Source organism: Neophocaena asiaeorientalis, unplaced genomic scaffold (assembly GCF_003031525.2).
Source record: "Neophocaena asiaeorientalis asiaeorientalis breed wild unplaced genomic scaffold, Neophocaena_asiaeorientalis_V1.1 scaffold238, whole genome shotgun sequence".
NCBI lineage: Eukaryota > Metazoa > Chordata > Mammalia > Artiodactyla > Phocoenidae > Neophocaena > Neophocaena asiaeorientalis.
Genome location: NW_020174555.1, coordinates 305,205 through 325,119, shown reverse-complemented (window position 1 = coordinate 325,119; position 19,915 = coordinate 305,205). Strand labels below are relative to the sequence as shown.

Sequence of the window (19,915 nt, the reverse complement as noted above, 5' to 3'; positions counted from 1 at the left end):
TAAAGAGCTCTTTCCAGAAGTTACTCTATGAAGGAGGAGAGAGAGAGAGAAGCTTGAGGGAGATGAGAATTTGTTTTTGTTTGTTTATTTGAAATAAATATGGAAAAGACTTGAGGATGTGTAAACACTGGTAGGAATGATCTGGTTGAGATGGAGCGGTGGAAAATACAGGAGAGAGAAAGGATACCAAGCAGCACGTGGTTCCTGAGATGGCAGGGAGGGAGCGTCTCGACTGAACCAGGTGGGGCTGGCAGCCATTCTAGGAGGGAGCCCTCTCCTACTGCAGCAGGAGGGGAGGATGGGTGTGGGGAGGAGCTCAGCAGTGAGAAGTTGAGGGGATGGCTTTAATTTCCTCTGCGAAATAAGAGACAAAGTCATCCCCGAGAGCATGTGGGGAGGCAGAGAATGCCGGTGGCTGGAGGAGGGTGGAGGGTGAGGTGGGTTGGCTAGAAAAGCGTAATAAAAGTGCCTGGTCTCCTCTAAGTCCATAGGGACCTTTCAGGTTTAGGACTTTGTCACACAGGAGGAATAGGAACATAAGGAAAAGAGAGTGGTGGCTCTAGAAGTTCTATTTAGAAGTGGTGATCTGACTCAGGGGTGAGAGGGCTTGAAGCTTTTTGTACACTATTTTCCATTACATGATAGTGAGAATACCCCAGCTGTTCATACGGAAGGGCAGGGAAGGTTTCTGGAGATTGGGGGGAGGGAAAAGCCCTCTCCTTCCACTCCGTGTTTGGTGACACCACTGGCAAGAGCGTTTGCGGGGGTGGTAAGGGTGTCTTGGAGATTCTGAGGTAAGAAAGACTGCATCATCCCAATTCCCCAAGACCTCCTTCTGGCACCCCCAGTGCCCCTGTGCAACAGGCATGCATATTCAGACCATCCGGTGGCCGCACCCAAGCTGGTATTTTCCCTGTAAAAAAGGGGGAAGAACCCAGCAAACCAGAAATTTGGGGCCAAGTATGACTCTCCACAGAATGCTTAGAGGATGGGAACCCTGGGTTCTGCTGACCCTTCCACCTGTGAGCTCCAGCTTGCACCAGGCATTGGCCTGAATCTACACTAAATAAGGAAGAAAGACAAGGCAGGAGATGACCAATGGGTTGGGGGAAAGGGAGGGACCAGTGGACTCTGAGCAAGATGCAGGAGGCTGAGTTAGTCATTTTGAACTTGGACAACTGTTTGTAATCCCCGGGTCCAGGGAGAGACCAAGGTAGTGCCGGGGAGGAGCTCGGGGGACAAGGGGGTATAGGAACCAAGAGGTGATGGGTGGGTCATCTTTGTGAACAGTGAAGCAGCTGGGCTCCTGGAAGATCTTAAGAAGAAGTCTGTGAGCAGATGCCAAAGTCTTCGACAAGTGAGAGGAAGGGAGTAGGAGGTCAGCAGATGGTGAGAGACAGAGGAGGGCATGAGGGCAAATGGCGTATGTGAGCTGGGAGCCTCAGAGGGACTGGTTTTCTTACAAAAGGTTGGGGAGATAAGTCAGTGACTCACACATTTGATCAGGGAGTGGAGTTCCTGGATCTGATGATGCCTTACCCTAACCTACTGTAACCCTAACCCTAACCCTAACCATGGATTTAATCCCATAGATTTAATCCCATCATATAAACCAACATTTAGTACAAATCATCTCTTAGCAATCTAAAAGGGCTAGAGCTGGCACATGGTAAATAATGTATACACAGTCAAATCTGTTCCAGTGATTGACAGCTCAAGGAAGCCATAGCTGAGGGAGGAGCAGAAGGACACTGGCAGGACACACAGGATCAGACCAGAAGATGAGGCCGTAACTGACTCAGGCCGGAGGAAGCCGTGGCCATAGGCAGTAGAAGAGGAAGGAAACACATGGCAAATTTTTTCTTTGGTGACAAATTTAATTTTGTCAATGTTGGCTTTTTTTTTTAAAAAGTCCTCATAATTTTTTGTCCGCAGAAGAGATAATTCAGGAGTTTGCTTTGGCTTTATGATTTAATATCTAAATAACTAAATTTGCTAAGTTAAAAATCTTGTCCTTCCTTAAGCTTTTAGGTTTGACTAACTATTCGTAAATCTACTAAATTTAAACATCAGTTTAAAAGGGACTTTGGCTTTTGTTTGGTCCCATTTACAAACTTAGCTAATTAAACTTTTAATTAATTTTAGCAGCATTTATAAATGTAATATATTTGATGTTCTCTTTAAGTGTCAATTGTTTGACTTAGTAAAACCTTCCTGAGTTCTTAAACAATTCTAATATAACTAATACACTTATAAATATGGTAAAATTTAAGCTCTCTTAAATGTTTCAATGTATGATGAATGTTTCAATCCGTGTTTCTACAAACAATGAAAAATTTCAACTTAAAATCACAAGTATAAATGAAATATACATTTTAAGTTGGAATTACAAGCTTGACCTTGACTCTAACACACCAAATTTAAAAAATGTGACAAGTCTTTAAAACCCAAATATTCATAGATTCCTTAACACAAAATATTAATATAAATACTAATTATCAGTCTTCCAGAGAATGCATCCAGAAACTTTCTGGGTCAAGTATGACTGTCCATGCAATGGCCAAGAAGACAGCAACCTCCAGGCTTGAAAGATACTTACACACACGTAGGAAACCATTACATCATCATACATAATTTGGGAATTCATTCATAGAGAGGTGGCCAATGATATGGCCTAAGAAGCTGGCAACATTCTTGTCTGTGACCGTGACTGGTACACACTGAACCCTAGTTATGCTTTGTAACAGGACTGAACCTAGAGAAGGCAGTGGTCACACAGCTCATGTCCCTGGCTCTGAGTTATTATCATGAGCTCATTTTTTCCATGCACATGGAAGGCAGCAACTTCTACCCAGACTGCCACATCACATGGTTGGATTTAGCAGTTATTTGATTCTTAAGATATTTCAATATATTTCCCAAGGCACTCCAAAGAACTTAGAAATTGATAAAATTCTGCCTTCTTTTCATATTCTTCCTGACTGATGAGGCCATACAGATATTAAAATGATACCAGCTGCTCGCTCATGGTTTTGTCTGACTCTGTGCTTGGAAACAATACACTATATTTCTTCATTCTCGTCTTTAAACAAGGTCAGCTATTGTGCGGCAAGGGTAGGAAGTTGGGGCGAGAAGCCACTGGTCAGACTTCTCTCCTTTGCAGGCCCACCTGTGTCTGCAATGTCCATACTCCATTCCTCCAGACCCAACTGATGCTCTGAAAAGGCATGTCAATCCACCACTCAACAAGTAATAGTTGGGACTTCCCTGGTGGTCCAGTGGTTCAGAGTCTGCCTTCCAATGCAGGAGACGCGGGTTTGATCCCTGGTTGGAGAGCAAAGATCCCACATGCCACAGGGCAACTAAGCCTGTGCACCACAACTAGAGCCCACGCGCTCTGGAGCTCCCGTGCCGCAACTAGAGAGCCCTCGTGCCACAACAAAAGATCTCGCGTGCTGCAACTAAGACCCGAATCAGCCAAATAAATAAATATTTTTTTAAAAAAGCAAGTAATAGTTGATTAGTGCCTACTGTGTTCTCAGGGCTGGGAATACTTCCCTGCACAAAGGAGAACAAAGTCCATGACCTCATGAAATTTACATCCAGCCACATTCAGCAGCTCTGTGTGAATTTGAAATCTCCTTTTCTATCATCTACTTCCAGTCTTGCAACAGATGAAAGTTATTTGCACTGTCCTTGAGAGTTTTGTATATTTGGACCTAACCTGTACAAACTTACCTCATATATCATCTTCATGGTTTGGCCCTTTGCATCTGGGATAGTGCATCAGAGAACTTGAAGTAAGGTCTCTTTCCCTCTCTTTTTTTATTTTCCCAAGTTTTAGATTCCTGAAATATTCACAGATTCTCTAAATTAAAAAAAAAAAACACCAAGACTTTTATGGACTTTCTGTTCTGAATTAACTTAAGTTTGATGCTTCCAATCCTTGGAGTTAGGTACCAAGAAGTCTGAAATCAATGTAGAAGATCAGTCACTTGGGCTGACAGACGAAGCAGTCAATTTTACTGTAAGAGATTTTATTGGTCTTTGTTTCTTCTTTCTTCCTTTCTTTTTTTAAAAAAATGAACATTTAGACCATTCTTACTAGGAATATCTTAATTTCTGGAATCATTATAGTCTGATGGATTTAGTCCTGGAATGGACTTTGTAAAATTTGGGTGATGAATTGCTCTGATTACACATGGAGTGGTATTCCAAGGCAGAAAGCTGAAAATGAGCATTCCAGAAGGGATAAAACCATCTGAATATGATATTAGAAGATTTTGTATTTCTAGGTAGTTTGGACTTCCTGAGTTACTTAAGAAACAATTTTCTTTCCATCAGGAAATATCTTAGTCAGGTCTCTTTTTGTTGCAAGTGAGAGAAATTAATGTAAACTTATTAAAGTAAAAGGAGACATTTTATAAGCAAGGCAGGATGACCTGCTAGAGAAATTAGGTGTTTTCTCCTTCCTTCTCTAAAAGGCAAGCAAAAGGTTAGCTCCTCTATTTTGCAGGCCTGATATATCCATCCTTTGCTCTGGAGAGAAGAGGATGTTTTAAAGTTGGTTTTATTGATATAATTTATATATAATAAAATTTATCAATGTAAAAAGTACAGTTTGATGAACTTGACAAAGAGATACAGTCATGTAACCACCATCGCAATCATGATACAGAACATTTCTATCACCCCCAAAAGTCCCCATACGCCTCTATGCAGTCAATCCCCTCCCCAACCCGGCTCCCTGATACCCCTGCTTTCTGTCATAGTTTTGCTTTGTGTAGAATTTAAATCTAAATGAATTGTGTAGAATTCATTTAAATGAACTCTATAGTATGTATTTGTTTGTGTCTGACTTCTTCCACTTAGTATAATTCTTTTCAGATCATCCATATTCTTGCATATTTCAGGAGCTCTGCCTTTTTATTGTTGAGTGGTATTCTATCGTATACACATACAACGATTTCTTTATCTGTTCATGAGATGATAGATATTTGGGTCATTTCTAGCTCTGAATAAAGTACATGCTTTTGTGTGGGCTTATTTTTTCATTTCTCGTGGGTAATTACCTAGGATTGAGATTGTTGCATCATTAAGTGCATATTTAATTTGATAAGAAACTGTCAAACTTTCCCAAAGTGGGTGTATCGTTTCGCATTGCCAGCAGCAATGCATGAGAGTTTCAGTTGTTCTACATCCTCGGTATTGTCAGTATTGTCAGTCTTTCATTTTAGCCTTTCTAGTGGGCATGTAGTGGTATCTCAGTGTGTACCCCCTGCCCGAGTTTTACTGAGATATGATTGACATGTAGTATTGTATTAGTTTAAGATGTATAACATAATGATTTGATATACGTATATATAATGTGAAATAATCATCACGATAAGTTGAGTTAAAAATCCATCATTTCACATAGTTACTATTTTTTTCTGGTGATGAGAAGTTTTAAGATCTACTCTTAGCAACTTTTGAAGGTATAATAACAGTATTACTAAAACAGTATTACTAACTATAGTCACCATGCTGTACATTACATTCCCAGAAGTATATATCTTATAACTGGAAATTTGTACCTTTTGACCACATATAAAGAGGTCAATTCCATTCTGAAAGGTTTTGTCAATCTTTCAAGTTTCCAAAATATTTAGAACTCAGAAATACTGCTCTTCATATGAGATCACAAGTAACAGAAGACACTCTTACACTCAGGCCCACAGTGAAAAAACTAATAGTAAAACAAGTCGAAGTAATTAAACAATAAGATTTGAAAATCAGTTATTGAATACAGAACTGGAAGACTGTACTTCAGGAAAATGGAAAATGGGGTGACTGCGGTTCCATGATCAGACCAGGCCCAACAGAAACTGTAATAACAACAGAGCTTAGCTATGAGAATTTTCCACAATGACAGAACTTTGAAAACATGCTTTTATATTAACTAAAGGTATTCACAGTTGAAACTGCCAAAACTTGCTTAATACCATATCTCCCTTCTCAATATTTAAAATCCACAGGATACTCGGACCTCAGTGAACATTTGATGGTTGGAGAATAACTGAAACCATCAGTTCAAAGGTTCTCCCTACATACTTTGATTTTAAGACAAAATAATCTATAAACTCGGGACAATGTTGCTTTCTCTAGAAAAACCTGACTAACATTGATCTTTGTCAGTGTACACTTGGTTCTTTACTGAACTCTTACCAGTGGCCAGAAAAGGTGACATACTTGAATTTATCCAGTGTCAAACTATACAATCTAACACTCAATGTTTCCCAGACACTAGGCATATTAGATGTTAGCAATATAGTCTTTTATTTTGTCACATCTTAAAGAACTTTACATTTTCAGGTACATGTCGAAGATGCTCCCAGGTACTTCCTTCTTCTTGGAACGTAAGCAAGAAAATAAAACTTTCTCTAAGGAGCAACTTGATTCTTTTCAAAAACTGAAGACTTTGGAAGCTGGTGGCAACAGCTTCATTTGCTCCTGTGACTTCCTGTCTTTCACACAGGGGCAGCAGGCCCTGGCCCAGGTCCTGATCGACTGGCCAGAAGAATACCTGTGTGACTCTCCATCTCCCGTGTGGGGCCAGCGGGTTCAGGACACCCGGCTCTCGCCTTCTGAATGCCACAGGGCAGCCGTGGTGTCTGCCGTGTGCTGTGCCCTTTTCCTGTCGCTCCTGCTCGTGGGAGTTCTGTGCCACCGTTTCCACGGACTGTGGTACATGAAGATGATGTGGGCCTGGCTCCAGGCCAAGAGGAAGCCCAGGAAGGCCCCCCGCAGGGACATCTGCTATGATGCCTTTGTGTCCTACAGTGAACGGGATTCCTACTGGGTGGAGAACCTCATGGTCCAGGAGCTGGAGCACTTCAGACCTCCCTTTAAGTTGTGTCTTCACAAGCGGGACTTCATTCCTGGCAAGTGGATTATCGACAATATCATTGACTCCATTGAAAAGAGCCACAAAACCATCTTTGTGCTTTCTGAGAACTTCGTGAAGAGTGAGTGGTGCAAGTACGAGCTGGACTTCTCCCATTTTCGTCTCTTTGATGAGAACGACGATGCTGCCATTCTCATTCTGCTGGAGCCCATTGAGAAAAAGGCCATCCCCCAGCAGGAAGGGTTTCAGTTGAAGGACAATTCTCGTTTTTAAAAGAAAAATATCTACTAAATGAAATATTCTCAGGTTTCAAAACTCAGCTCTATGTTGATTCAGAGTTTTACTATTATCATTTCGCATAGGCGCTAATAAACAGTATTCTTCAAAAGTTACAGATGTTATTGAAATCTCTTCAAAGTAGAAAAATTTTGAAGAATGAGCATTTGCGTACAACAATCTGTGTATTAGTGCAAGGATTACAGCAGATTTTCATTAAGTGATTTTTGACGGATATATTTATTATTTTCTCTATTACAAAATATTTTATGTGAACAAGACAGTGTTTTTTGATAACTTCACTTTAGAATTTCAGTCAGATTCTCAAAAAATAGATACCATGAGAGTTACTTTTTACCGAATTATCTTTTCATATTGTGTTCATTTTCTAACTTTTTTTAAAAAAAAATAAGTTGTGTAGGCAGTTAGAGGAGGTCTTATACTGAAAAGAGGCTAAGGCGTTTTGGAGTCTAACCTGGGATTTGCCACTTGGCTCGGAGCCATGTGACTTGAGGCAAGTTCTTTAATCACTTGAACTGAAGGCGTAATAATATCAGAACTATTTATTTCACGTGTTATTATAAGACTCAGGTGAAAAGATTTATGTGAAAGTGCTTCGAAAACGTGAAGAACTGAACACGTATAAGGATGTGCCTTAGTAGAAGGTGCTAATAGCTTTGCTGAGAGTGTAGAGAAAAATACACTGCATGTAGATGACACTGGTAGTAAGTTGTGGCTAAATACATAATTTCTACTTAACTTTGTCAGAATATTCTAATCAACTTTGGGATTACAGAGCACTAACATCAGTCAATCCAGGCAGCTCAACTAGAAAAGATATATAGAGAAAGAACAGAGGTTTTCAGTTTCAGGGCAAAAAATTGGAAAGAAGTTTTCTGAAGGACACACTTGAGAAATCATGAGGAAGAGAGGGCGAGATTTTGAAGTCATAAGAAGAAAGTGTTTCAGACAGCTGGAGAGCCTGGATGGTCAGGGATGCAGAGAAATGTCCCCACGGTAATCAGTAAACTGTATAGAAAAACAGAATCCATCCCCTCAAGTTCATATTCATGCCTATAGATTAAGTTTGCCTAAGGCTGGAGACTTTGATGAAGACTAGGCATGTGGAATAGGGTAACACAAAGAACCCTGGGTTTAGGGTAAAATTCTGGTTTCAAATCTCAATTCTGCCACTTAGAATTTGCATGGCATTTCCTCCTGTGTCAAAGAGGAACTAGAATGCTTCTTCAGCCTCCAATCTCAATTTGGGAAGGTCAAATGTAATTATGAAAATAAAATATAGTTTATGAATATTAAGGCAGCTTAATTTTGAAAAGGTAGCTAGTTTCCCTTACAAACATGTCTCACTAGTTTCTGTGGCAATGAAGAAAGCCAATCTAAGACTGTTCGTTTTGGGAATTACCCATTTTGAGAAACAGGGATGGAAACGCGCAAGGGAAGGACTTAGGTTCAAAATCTTAGACATAAGGGGGAGCCCACATCTTTTCACGGTAAGAGCAGGGATGGGAGGTGGGTGCTAGGGAAAGTCAGCGCACCACCAGGGGACCGCCACAAGATTGAAATTTTTTAAAAATCTGGGCTGTCCTTATCTGCTCTTCAGGCAAAATCTTGCTGCGTTGGTTTGGATAGTGACTGGTGAGTTATTTTAATGCAAGAGAGAATAGACTTGCGGGTGGAAGTGGACCCTGGAGATATACTGACCGGGAAATTGTGTTTAAAAGGTCGTGGTGGGGGTGGGAGGTGGATGAGAGGCATGATTCGTGAGCCTGAATTTGGGCGTCCAAGGACGCAGAAGAATGGAGACGGCGTGTTTCAGGGCAGTAAGAGGCCTGTAAGGTGCCCGAGGCTTCAAGAAAATAGTGGTTGGGTAATAAGCCTTCTCGTTGGTTTCGAAATCTAACTCTGTGCTGGGGAAATCCCACGCGGAGGCCTTAAGCGTCTCCCCACACCCTGGCCCCAGCGCCCGCCTCCGACCCGGTCCGGGCACCAGGCGGCGGTGGGGTAGCACGTGGGTCACGGTCACCCGACGGAGCCCGCGGAAAGGGAAGCGGCGGCGGGCCCCAGGCCACAGGTGACAGGCGCGCTCCGCGGAACGGGTGGTCCCCGCACCCTGGAGAAGGGGGCGCCGGCCACACGCAGCGTCCCCGCGCATTCTTCCGGGGCGCGGGCAGGTCCGGGCCGGAGGCGGCAGAAGGCGCGGCCTGGCGGCAGCTGCGCATTCTCCGGATACATCGGGCCGAAAATACGCTCGGCGGGCTTCCTCGTTCCGCAGCCCTTCCCAGACCGGGCGGGCAGGGTCCCAGGGTGGCCGAGGCGCGGACGCGGGCGCCGGGCATCCTCGCTTCCCAGTCGGCGGCACCCGGGACCCCAGTCGTGCGGCGCGGGCCCGGGGAAGGGGGGAGTCCCTGGCCCCGAGGCCGTCGTCGCTCCTGCAGCCCTGTCTGCTAGGCCCCGCACGGCAATGTGGACACCCGCCCCGCCGAGGTGAGAGAAGCGGGGACCTCACGGAAAGGGACGGGGGTGCGGCCGAGGTTCGCCCAGCCCTTGGCGTCCCGGTGCCCGCGGGCCTTGGCGGGGCCATCCAGCCTCCGATGGGGCGCCGCGGGAAGCTTCCGCGGGCTCCGCGCTGCGGCCGGCCGCGTTCCGGGAGGCGGGGTGGCCAGTGGCTCCAGTTCCCGAAGGGCAGCCCTCTCGCCGGAGGCTCAGGGCGCCCCGGTCGCCCCTGCCCCCTTCACTCGGAGCGGCGGTGACGAGGTTCAGGTAGAGGCTTTCAAGGTTGCATAGGTGCGTCCTGCTGGCGGTGCGTCTGCGCTCACTGCTTACCGCTGGGACCCAACTTCCAAAGGTGGGATTTCGGCCACCAGGGCTCAGCAATGGGACAGGGTCAGGACTCGGATCTGCCTAGGACTCTCGCTCCCCAACCCCGAGCCTGGTCTCTGCTCCGGGGGGGCTTCACGCCATTAAAACTTCGTCAACGTCTATAAATGACAACTTGTGTTTGGAACTTGGATGTCAGCCAGGATAGTGTTTTTCCTGTTTGAAAAAAGAAAAAAAAAAAAAAGGGCTGGGAGAGAGAGAGAAATTGTTCAGGGTGTAAACAATTCAGCCGGGTGAGATGCTTGTAATCTTGCAGAAGGTCTTGTCTGCACTGTTACTAACTCAGATCTTTACCAAAAAGCAACTGGGAGATAGGATGGCTGACTTGAAAGTAGACACCAAAAAAAAAGAAAAGAAAAGAAAAGAAAAAGGCAAATATCCTGACCTGATTACTTGAAAATGACTTATTCACCAATATTTTAAGTTTCTTCTTCCTGTTCTAAGCAGAGAACCTTTGTGTCTTCTTTAAACTTTTTATAATGTATCAATTTTATGAAAATTACCTGAAGTTGACAACATGTTTTGGAAGTTTCTAAGCCATCAGTTATTTTTTTTCATTGCTTTACTTAAGAATTTGGCTTGGTTGGTTAAATATCTTGTTTTGATTTCAGTGACTGAGCATAATTTATTGTATGTGGCACCTTGGGTGTGACCTCATAAAGATATTTTAGTAAATCTAAGTTGTATTTACTCCTCCCAAATAGGTTTGCTTGTCAAAAAAAAAATTTTTTTTATCTCCACAATGTCATTTAAAATTTACATTACTTTTTCCTCATGCAGGAAACCCATGTCTGAGTTTCTGAGTGCTGTCTTTCTTATCTATCGTTACACTAAAAAAATCCACTTGTTGCTTCTTGTTGCCTACTCTTACCTGGTTTATTTTCCATGTGTTGAAGAACATATGTTTTGGGGTACTTCTTTCAATGAAGGTCTACAAATGTCTGAAAATGTCTTATCTTTACTCTTGGATGATTATTTAACTGGGTATAGATGTCTAGACTAACAGGTATGTTTTCTCAGCCCTTTGAGGCTGTTATTCCATTGTTTTGGGGCTAGATGAGGAATTTCTATTCTTTGGGATTCAATATGCATTTATAATTTGTAAATTTATGTTTTTCTTCAGTTCTGAAAAATTCTTAGTTATTATATCTTTTAATATTTGGATCCACACCATCATATGTGGCAGGCCTGGGTTTTGATTTCTTATGGGAGATTTCTAGGAGGCTAGCTTCTAGCCAGGTAGAGACCCTGGGTCAGAGGGCAGAGATTTTTGAGGCCCCTGTTCACATACGGCGTAGCCTTTTCTCTGTGCTTGGCTTTATGGAGAGCCCACTGTCACTTCTCTACCATGCGCTGGGCCATGAGTCCTTCTCTAGTCTGGCTTCACCCAGGCATCTCAGCCCTCGCCCTAAAGTGGGCGTCTGTTCCTGGTTTCACTCTGGGCCACAGGGCTTCAACTTCCTCTCAGCTAAGTCGCCTTTAACACCAGGCTTACTCCTCAGACTTCCATCCTATCCCAAGTCTTGGACTAATAATTCCTCACCACTCTGGCAACTTTCTGAATTCTTTAAGCAGATGATTTTTATACTTTGTGCAGATCCGTAGCCTTTATTAGATCTGACTCCACTCCATCTAACTTGAGCCATCGCCCTTCCCTTTCTCAGTGTCTTACACTGAGGAGTTCTCTGCCCGCTCCTGTAGTGTATTGGGGAAATGGGAGGAGAGACAAGTAATTCTGACCTAAAGTGTCAAGCTGTTAACTGTAGTTTTAGCATCATCAATAATTATTATTTGTTGAAAACCGACCATGTAATAGGTATCATATAATATGTATATGAAATAGCCCAAGATCCCTGCTCTTATAAATTTTACGTTTTAAAGAGAAAAAGCCAGGAAAAATAAAAAATGAACGCATTTGACCTTAAATCTTAGCCAAAAATTGGTATAGATTTCTTAAGATTTGTGCAATATGTTATGAAGTGGAAAAAATCAGGTAAATTTTGGTTCTCCAGTACAATTATACTAAGAGGATTTTTTTTTCAACAATCAATTAAGCAGAAAGACAATGGGATAGACATAGTGCCAAATAGTAATAGCCATTTCATCTTAACCCTGTCAGTTTTAGAGGTGGGGACAATGCTAGATCTGCGGCCTCTATGGGTTAGTTTCTGTTGTCTTCTGTTTCTGCTTTTCTCATGCTTGTCACCTTGCTTTCGTTAGTGTCCAGTTGTTTTTCAGTTTTTACTGGACATTCTATTTGAAAAATTGTTTCTAGAAAGAAATGTAAGGGCTAGGATGATGTTTTCTTCTTCTGGAGAAAATTTTCCTTTGCTTCTGTAGGTACCCATGAGCACTAGCGTTCCAGAAATAATCTTAGTCCATATTCAGAGATCAAGGCTGCCCAAGCCATCCAGATAACTCAAAGCTGTGATGCAACCTGTGAGGACTTGTTTTCCTCTAGTTCAGCCTTATCTATCCCATCCGTGACTGCCCCAGACCTTAACATTTAACTCCCTGTTTTCTAAGGCTGTCAAAAGTGCTCTGCAGCTGTCAGATTGTGCTTACTGTGTTCAACGCAATGAAAGACAAAACTGAAAAATCTGGCAGAGAATTTGAAACTATAAAAATGACATAGCAGAAGTGGAAAGGAACCAAATAGAAATGATATAGATGAAAACTGTAATAATCAAAAAATTTAAAAGCAGTGGATGGATTTAACAGTAAATTAAACATAGCTGAAGAAAGGAAAATAAACTAGAAAATAGATCAGAAGAAAATACCTAGAATGAAACTTGAAGAGACAAAAAGTATGGAAAGAACAGAAGAGAAAGAGACATGGACAATACAGCTAAACTAGTGTTTAGATGAAAATGCATGACCTGAAATGGATATATTAGAAATGAAGAATGGCTGAAAATTAATGAGGAAGCATCTATCTCAGGAAATTAGAATGAGAACCGTAAAATAAATCTAGAGAAAGCAGAAGGAAGTAAATAGTAATATGACTAGAAATTAATGAAATAGAAAATAAATAGAGGCTCTGTAGAGTGAGAAGCTGATTATTCAAAAATGCTGATAGGACTTCCCTGGTGGTGCAGTGGTTGAGAATCTGGCTGCCAATGCAGGGGACACAGGTTTGATCCCTGGTTCAGGAAGATAGCTCCCACATGCCATGGAGCAACTAAGCCTGTGCGCTGCAACTACTGAAGCCCGTGTGCCGCAAACTACTGAAGGCCATTCGCCACAACTACTGAAGCTCGCGTGCCTAGAGCCTGTGCTCCACAACAAGAGAAGCCACTGCAATGAGAAGCCCGTGCACCGCAACGAAGAGTAGCCCTTGCTCGCTGCAACTAGAGAAAGCTCGCACATAGCAACAAGGACCCAATACAGCCAAAAATAAATGGATAAAATAAATAAAAATTTTAGAATGCTAATAAAAACGATAAACCTCTGGCAAGACAATTGAGAAAGAAAGCAGGCACAGATATCATCTAAGGAATAGAATAGAGGTCCTGCAGACATTAAAACAATAAGAGGATGAAAGCAACTATGTCAGTAAATTTGAAAATTTGGAAGAAAATGATAAATTCTTTGAAAAACACAACTGACAAAAGAATAAAAAGAAAATCTGAATCATTCTGTAGCTGTTAAATTAATGTATTTAACAAAAACAAACAACAACAAAAACTGTATGAGGACATTAGGAGAAAGAAATTTGTAGGGCAATTTTACTTCTGAATATAGATTAAAAAATTCTAAACAAAATATTATAAATAAAATCCAGCAATATATAAAAAGGATAATACATCCAGACGAATGTGGGTTTATTCTAAAAATGCAAGGTTGCTTTAACACATTTATCCATTGTAGTCACCAATATTTATTAACAAAGTAAAGGAGGAAATGTTCTTATCTCAATAGTTAAAGGAAGAAAAAAAGAATTTTGATAAAATTCAACATTCACCAATCAAGACAATGAAGTAAAGGTATAAGGATTGGAAAAAGTAAATAAAACCATCATTATACCTGGATGATATGATTGTGTTTGTAGAAAATTGAAAGGAATCTACAAACTGTGAAATTGTTGAATTAGTTTTGCAAGGTTGCTCAATGCATGGTAGATATGTAAAACTTAATTGAATTTCTCTCTCTGTATATATAGGTATATGCCACATATAAGTAAGTAATACTATTTTCAAAACTTCAAAAGTATCAGATGCCTAGAAATAAACCTCACAAAATATGCTCAAGACCTCTGTGTAGAAAATCATAAGACATTATTGTGGTAATGAAGACCCAAATAAATGGAAAGATATATCATGCTCGTGGATTGAAAGATTCAATATTGTAGTGATGTCAATAATTCCAAAATATCTATAGAGTCATGGCATTGCCAACTAAAATCAATGGGTTTGGGCTTCCCTGGTGGCTCAGTGGTTAAGGATCTGCCTGCCAATGCAGGGAACACGGGTTCAAGCCCTGGTCTGGAAAGATCCCACATGCCGCGGAGCAACTAAGCCCGTGAGCCATAATTACTGAGCCCGAGTGTCACAACTACTGAAGCCCACGCACCTAGAGCCTGTGCTCCACAACAAGAGAAGCCACTGCAATGAGAAGCCTGCGCACTGCAGTGAAAAGTAGCCCCTGCTCACCACAACTAGAGAAAGCCCACGTGCAGCAACGAAGACCCAACACAGCCAAAAATAAAATAAATAAATTTATTTTTAAAAAATCAATGGGTTTTGTTTTTGAAACTGATAAGCTGATTCTGTAATTTATAAGAATATGCAAAGCACCAAGACTAAGACTCACTTAAAGAAGAACAGGGAGGAAGGCCTTGCTCTCCTGGATATGAAGATATGTCATATATTTAATATAGTGTGTTACCGGTACAAGGATAGACAAATAGACATTGGATCAGATTAGAGAGCCCTGAAACAGACTGACCCTTAGATGGACACGTGAGTACTGGCAAAGGTAATACTGTTGATTGTTTCCCCAAAATGATCTTTTGAAAAATGTGCTAAGTCAAATACTGCTTCCTGCACTTAGTTCACTGCAGATGAGAAGGTTCTGATGGTCTGATTGTCCCTCCGCCCAACAAACCACCTTGCTCTGCCTGGGGTTCTCAGCACCCCTTCCACCTGCTAGTGCCAAGTGCAAGACAGGTTGACAAGCATGGGACCTTTTTCTTTTGGTTAAAGAGCATGCTCCAGCTGGAGCTGTATTCAGTGAAAGTTGTTCAAGGAGAGCTGTGGTTTGGCACTGTGAGATCTCTAACTCATGGGGGCATCAGGACAGGCAAGGGGCATGCTCCAATATAAGATCTGAAGTATACAAATACGAGGTTGTAAATGCATATGGTTAAGCCTAGCCCTTAAACTGCTTGCTTTTTCATCCTCCATCATTCATTTCATCTTTCAACCCACGTTTGGTCCTGCTGCATATTCCTAGATGGTACTGTGCCTTTAAGTCATTGTTCAGTGGCGGCCTGTTGCTGGATGTGTCAGGGAATTCATTTTTTATCCTTATCCTTATTCATACATTCCATTTCCCTGTCAGTTATGTCTGTGTGTGTGTGTGTGTGTGTGTGTGTGTGTGTGTGTGGACGCACGTGCTACATCTTACAAAACGTTTCTGAAGAACTGGAATTAAGCTATGCTGTCAAACACAATCACTCATTTGAACCTCTTTTCTTTGTAGGTGAGATCACTGGACAATGCCACCTGCTTTGTGGACAGTGTGGGTCTTGGGGTCTGTAATCAGCCTCCCCAAGGAAGGAGCCTCTGATCAGGCTTCTTCTCTGTCTTGTGACCCCACTGGTGTCTGCGATGGACGCTCCAGATCTTTAAACTCCATCCCCTCAGGGCTCACGTCAGCTGTGAAAAGCCTTGACCTGTCCAGCAATGAGATCACCTATGTCAGCAACAGCGACTTGCGGAGGTGTGTGAACCTCAGGACTCTGAGGCTGGGGGCCAATGAAATTCACACGGTGGAGGAAGATTCTTTTTTTTCGCTGAGGAGTCTTGAATATTTGGACTTATCCTATAATCGTTTATCTTACTTCTCATCCTCCTGGTTCAGATCCCTTTCTGCCTTGAAATTCTTAAACTTACTGGGAAATTTATACAAAACACTCGGGGAAAGATCTCTTTTTTCTCATCTCCCAAATCTGCGAATCCTGAAAGTAGGAAATAGTAACAGCTTCACTGAGATTCAGGAAAAGGATTTCGCTGGGCTAACGCTTCTTGAGAAACTTGAGATTAATGTTCCAAATCTGCAGACATATGCGCCAAAGAGTTTAAAGTCAGTCCAGAACATCAGCCATCTGATTCTTCATCTGAAGCAGCCTGTTTTACTGTTGGAGATTTTTGTAGATACTTTAAGTTCCTTAGAACATTTAGAGCTGAGAGATACTGATTTGAACACTTTTCATTTTTCAGAAGTATCCATCAATGAAACGAATACATCGATTAAAAAGTTTACATTTAGAAATGTGCAAATCACTGACGAAAGTTTTCCTGAAGTTGTGAAAATGTTTAATTATGTTTCTGGAGGCTTAGAAGTAGAGTTTGATGACTGTACCTATGATGGAGTTGGTGATTTTAGGACATTGACTCTGGAGACAATTAAACACGTAGGTGACTTGGAGACATTAACAATACGGAAGTTGCATATTCCACAGTTTTTCTTATTTCATGATCTGAGTAATATATATTCACTCACAGGAAAAGTTAAAAGAATCACAATAGAAAACAGTAAGGTTTTTCTGGTTCCTTGTTTACTTTCACAACATTTAAAATCATTAGAATATTTGGATCTCAGTGAAAACTTAATGTCTGAAGAAACCTTGAAAAACTCTGCCTGTGAGCATGCCTGGCCCTTACTAAAAACCTTAGTTTTAAGGCAGAATCGTTTGAAATCATTAGAAAAAACTGGAGAAATTTTGCTTACTCTGAAAAACCTGACTAACCTTGATATCAGTAAGAATAATTTTCATTCAATGCCTGAAACTTGTCAGTGGCCAGGAAAAATGAAATACTTGAACTTATCCAGCACAAGAATACAAAGTTTAACCCGTTGCATTCCCCAGACACTGGAAATTTTAGATATTAGCAATAACGATCTCGATTCATTTTCTTTGATTTTGCCAAAACTCAAAGAACTTTATATTTCCAGAAATAAGTTGAAGACTCTACCAGATGCCTCCTTTTTACCTGTATTATTAGTTATGAGAATCAGCAGAAATATAATAAATACTTTCTCTAAGGAGCAACTTGATTCTTTTCAAAAACTGAAGACTTTGGAAGCTGGTGGCAACAGCTTCATTTGCTCCTGTGACTTCCTGTCTTTCACACAGGGGCAGCAGGCCCTGGCCCAGGTCCTGATCGACTGGCCAGAAGAATACCTGTGTGACTCTCCATCTCCCGTGTGGGGCCAGCGGGTTCAGGACACCCGGCTCTCGCCTTCTGAATGCCACAGGGCAGCCGTGGTGTCTGCCGTGTGCTGTGCCCTTTTCCTGTCGCTCCTGCTCGTGGGAGTTCTGTGCCACCGTTTCCACGGACTGTGGTACATGAAGATGATGTGGGCCTGGCTCCAGGCCAAGAGGAAGCCCAGGAAGGCCCCCCGCAGGGACATCTGCTATGATGCCTTTGTGTCCTACAGTGAACGGGATTCCTACTGGGTGGAGAACCTCATGGTCCAGGAGCTGGAGCACTTCAGACCTCCCTTTAAGTTGTGTCTTCACAAGCGGGACTTCATTCCTGGCAAGTGGATTATCGACAATATCATTGACTCCATTGAAAAGAGCCACAAAACCATCTTTGTGCTTTCTGAGAACTTCGTGAAGAGTGAGTGGTGCAAGTACGAGCTGGACTTCTCCCATTTTCGTCTCTTTGATGAGAACGACGATGCTGCCATTCTCATTCTGCTGGAGCCCATTGAGAAAAAGGCCATCCCCCAGCGTTTTTGTAAGCTGCGGAAGATCATGAACACCAAGACCTACTTGGAGTGGCCCGCTGATGAGACGCAGCAGGAAGGGTTTTGGTTAAATTTGAGAGCTGCAATAAAGTCCTAGGATCCTTCATTAAGGGTCAGTCTTGGTCTGGTGGTGGTCTTTCTATCACTACTTATAACTAAGTCCATTCCGACCCAATTATATGTAAACTATATGAATGAGGACTTGCTGACTGAAACAACTAAAACTGTTCAAAAACTGCTACCAGATTGGAAAAACGTGGTTCTGGGCTTTTCTTTATCCTATGAGATAATCATGATCTCACTGCATTATTGATATCTGAGTTACCTGTGCCAAATGACTTAGTTCACTAGGAGACAGCAGAAATGAGCAGAAGATTTCAAATTACTGTGTCCGTCAGCTTTCTGCCAGGAGACTCATGCATGTCTGTACAGGTCGTTCTCCATCCCGCCAGCTATCCCTTCTGTGCCTGACTGCTCTCAAGAGCAGCAAGGCAAAATGTTATTGCTGTTCTTAGAAAAAAAGTGCTGTGTGTCCTCATTAAGCTTCACAGGATACAAAAACCCCTAGAAGGTATATTTTCATATGAACTGAATCTGTCTTTCTCGGTATTTGATAAGTTTCTCCAGCCATAGTTACTTGAGAGAGGGTATATAACCCAAGATGCAGTAAATTATGTATTTCTATGAAAATGAAACTAATGAAATAAATACTCAGTTTTGAAGGATTTGAAAGAATCCCCCTATATCCCTGACTCGGATCTTCAGCCTTTAACTATGTGTGAAGTTCTAATTAGTGTCTGGTTACTCTGCTTTCAGCCCCATCTTCTAGTCGGCTTCCCTTGCATCATGTTGCTTTTTCCTTCTTTGAAAAGTCTTGTTTCTGATTTTTTCTCTTTTTGAAACATTATGAAAGTACGTATGAGCTAAATAGATTTTTAAGCAAGTATAGACCTAGAGGTTCTTCACAATGACTCAGAAATATTTGATACACAATAATTTAAAAGATAGATACTACTTCCATATGTTAATTTTTAGAATCTAGATAATAAGACATTAAATGAATACATTAAATTTAAAAGTGAGGAGCTTTTTATGGACTTCATGCAACTCACTCCTTAAGCTGGGAACCACATGTGAAAGGAAGTGACCTTGCTCAGTCCTCAGCCAGAACTGGGTCTGTGTGGTTAGTTGGGGTCTGGAATCAGAAGGACCTGGGTTAGTATGCATGTATCTTTGGGCAACTCAATCTGATCCCAAATATTTTCCTGTCCTTAAGATAGGGATAATAATAAATACATCGTAGGGTCTGATATAGATGTCAATGTGCAGTAATATCAGTAAAGCACTGGCATGTGCCCCTGGATGAGGACCAACCCTATGAGAATGGGTACCATGGGGTACTCGCACAGGGTGACAGGTGCCTGTGGTAGGTGTTAGCTATTATTATTATTTTCCAAGAAGGAATTCCTCTTATATACTATGGTTTGTAAATGAATGTTTTTGTGTTATGAGTACTAGCAGGGATCTAGGGTATATTTTCTGTCGTTTGCAGAAAGTTATCTCAAAGAAATAAGTTCATTAAGTGCAGGACAGGCTTTAGTCCTTGGGAAACCCAAACAGTGGGTTCTTCCGTCTCACACAAACTCCTGGGAGAGTGTAATGGAGTACCCAGCCTAAGAAAAAAATAGACAAGTTCAGGAGAAGGAGACTTGAGATGTCACAGAAACCAAACACAAAATGGGCTTTTTGCTTTAGTCCCCTTATTTCCTTCCTACATTAAGCACAATGTTAATTGTCATGAGAACCAGACAAATTTAACGTGGACTTGACCTGTAGATTTAATTTCAATAATTTAAACAGCAATAGAAAAGCTTC

The 19,915-nt window shown here is 41.7% G+C and overlaps 3 protein-coding genes across 4 annotated transcripts; 1 reads left to right on the top strand and 2 right to left on the bottom strand.

Moving 5' to 3' along the window:
- Positions 1–6,325: 6,325 nt before the first annotated feature.
- LOC112407983 (uncharacterized) lies at positions 6,326–7,666 on the bottom strand. Its single transcript, XM_024757465.1, has 2 exons — positions 7,638–7,666; positions 6,326–7,148 (listed from the first exon to the last, which is right to left on the bottom strand). Exons 1-2 carry the CDS (start codon positions 7,664–7,666, stop codon positions 6,326–6,328), a joined length of 852 nt encoding a protein of 283 aa, XP_024613233.1.
- Positions 7,667–9,114: 1,448 nt separating this feature from the next.
- On the bottom strand, positions 9,115–9,542 carry LOC112407982 (chitin-binding lectin 1-like). The gene has a single exon (XM_024757464.1). It carries the CDS (start codon positions 9,517–9,519, stop codon positions 9,115–9,117), a length of 405 nt encoding a protein of 134 aa, XP_024613232.1. The 5' UTR covers positions 9,520–9,542.
- Positions 9,153–18,765, top strand: TLR2 (toll like receptor 2). 2 transcript variants are annotated; one of them, XM_024757470.1, is made up of 2 exons: positions 9,153–9,254; positions 15,764–18,144. In XM_024757470.1, the coding sequence occupies exon 2, from the start codon at positions 15,780–15,782 to the stop codon at positions 18,135–18,137; it is 2,358 nt and encodes a 785-aa protein (XP_024613238.1). In that variant the 5' UTR covers positions 9,153–9,254; positions 15,764–15,779; the 3' UTR covers positions 18,138–18,144. The 2 variants fall into 2 exon arrangements, with proteins under 2 accessions (XP_024613238.1, XP_024613237.1); XM_024757469.1 differs by lacking the exon at positions 9,153–9,254 and adding an exon at positions 9,535–9,667 and having other exon boundaries at positions 15,764–18,765.
- The last annotated feature ends 1,150 nt before the right edge of the window (positions 18,766–19,915 follow it).

Bases quoted from the DNA above. Each gene is read 5' to 3' on its own strand.
- LOC112407982 (XM_024757464.1), bottom strand. From the start codon at position 9,519: ATGCCCGGCGCCCGCGTCCGCGCCTCGGCCACCCTGGGACCCTGCCCG.
- LOC112407983 (XM_024757465.1), bottom strand. From the start codon at position 7,666: ATGGCTCCGAGCCAAGTGGCAAATCCCAG. The intron at 7,149-7,637 runs GTTAGACTCCAA...TTTAAAAACGAG, and splicing joins AGCCAAGTGGCAAATCCCAG to AATTGTCCTTCAACTGAAAC.
- TLR2 (XM_024757469.1), top strand. From the start codon at position 15,780: ATGCCACCTGCTTTGTGGACAGTGTGGGTCTTGGGGTCTGTAATCAGC.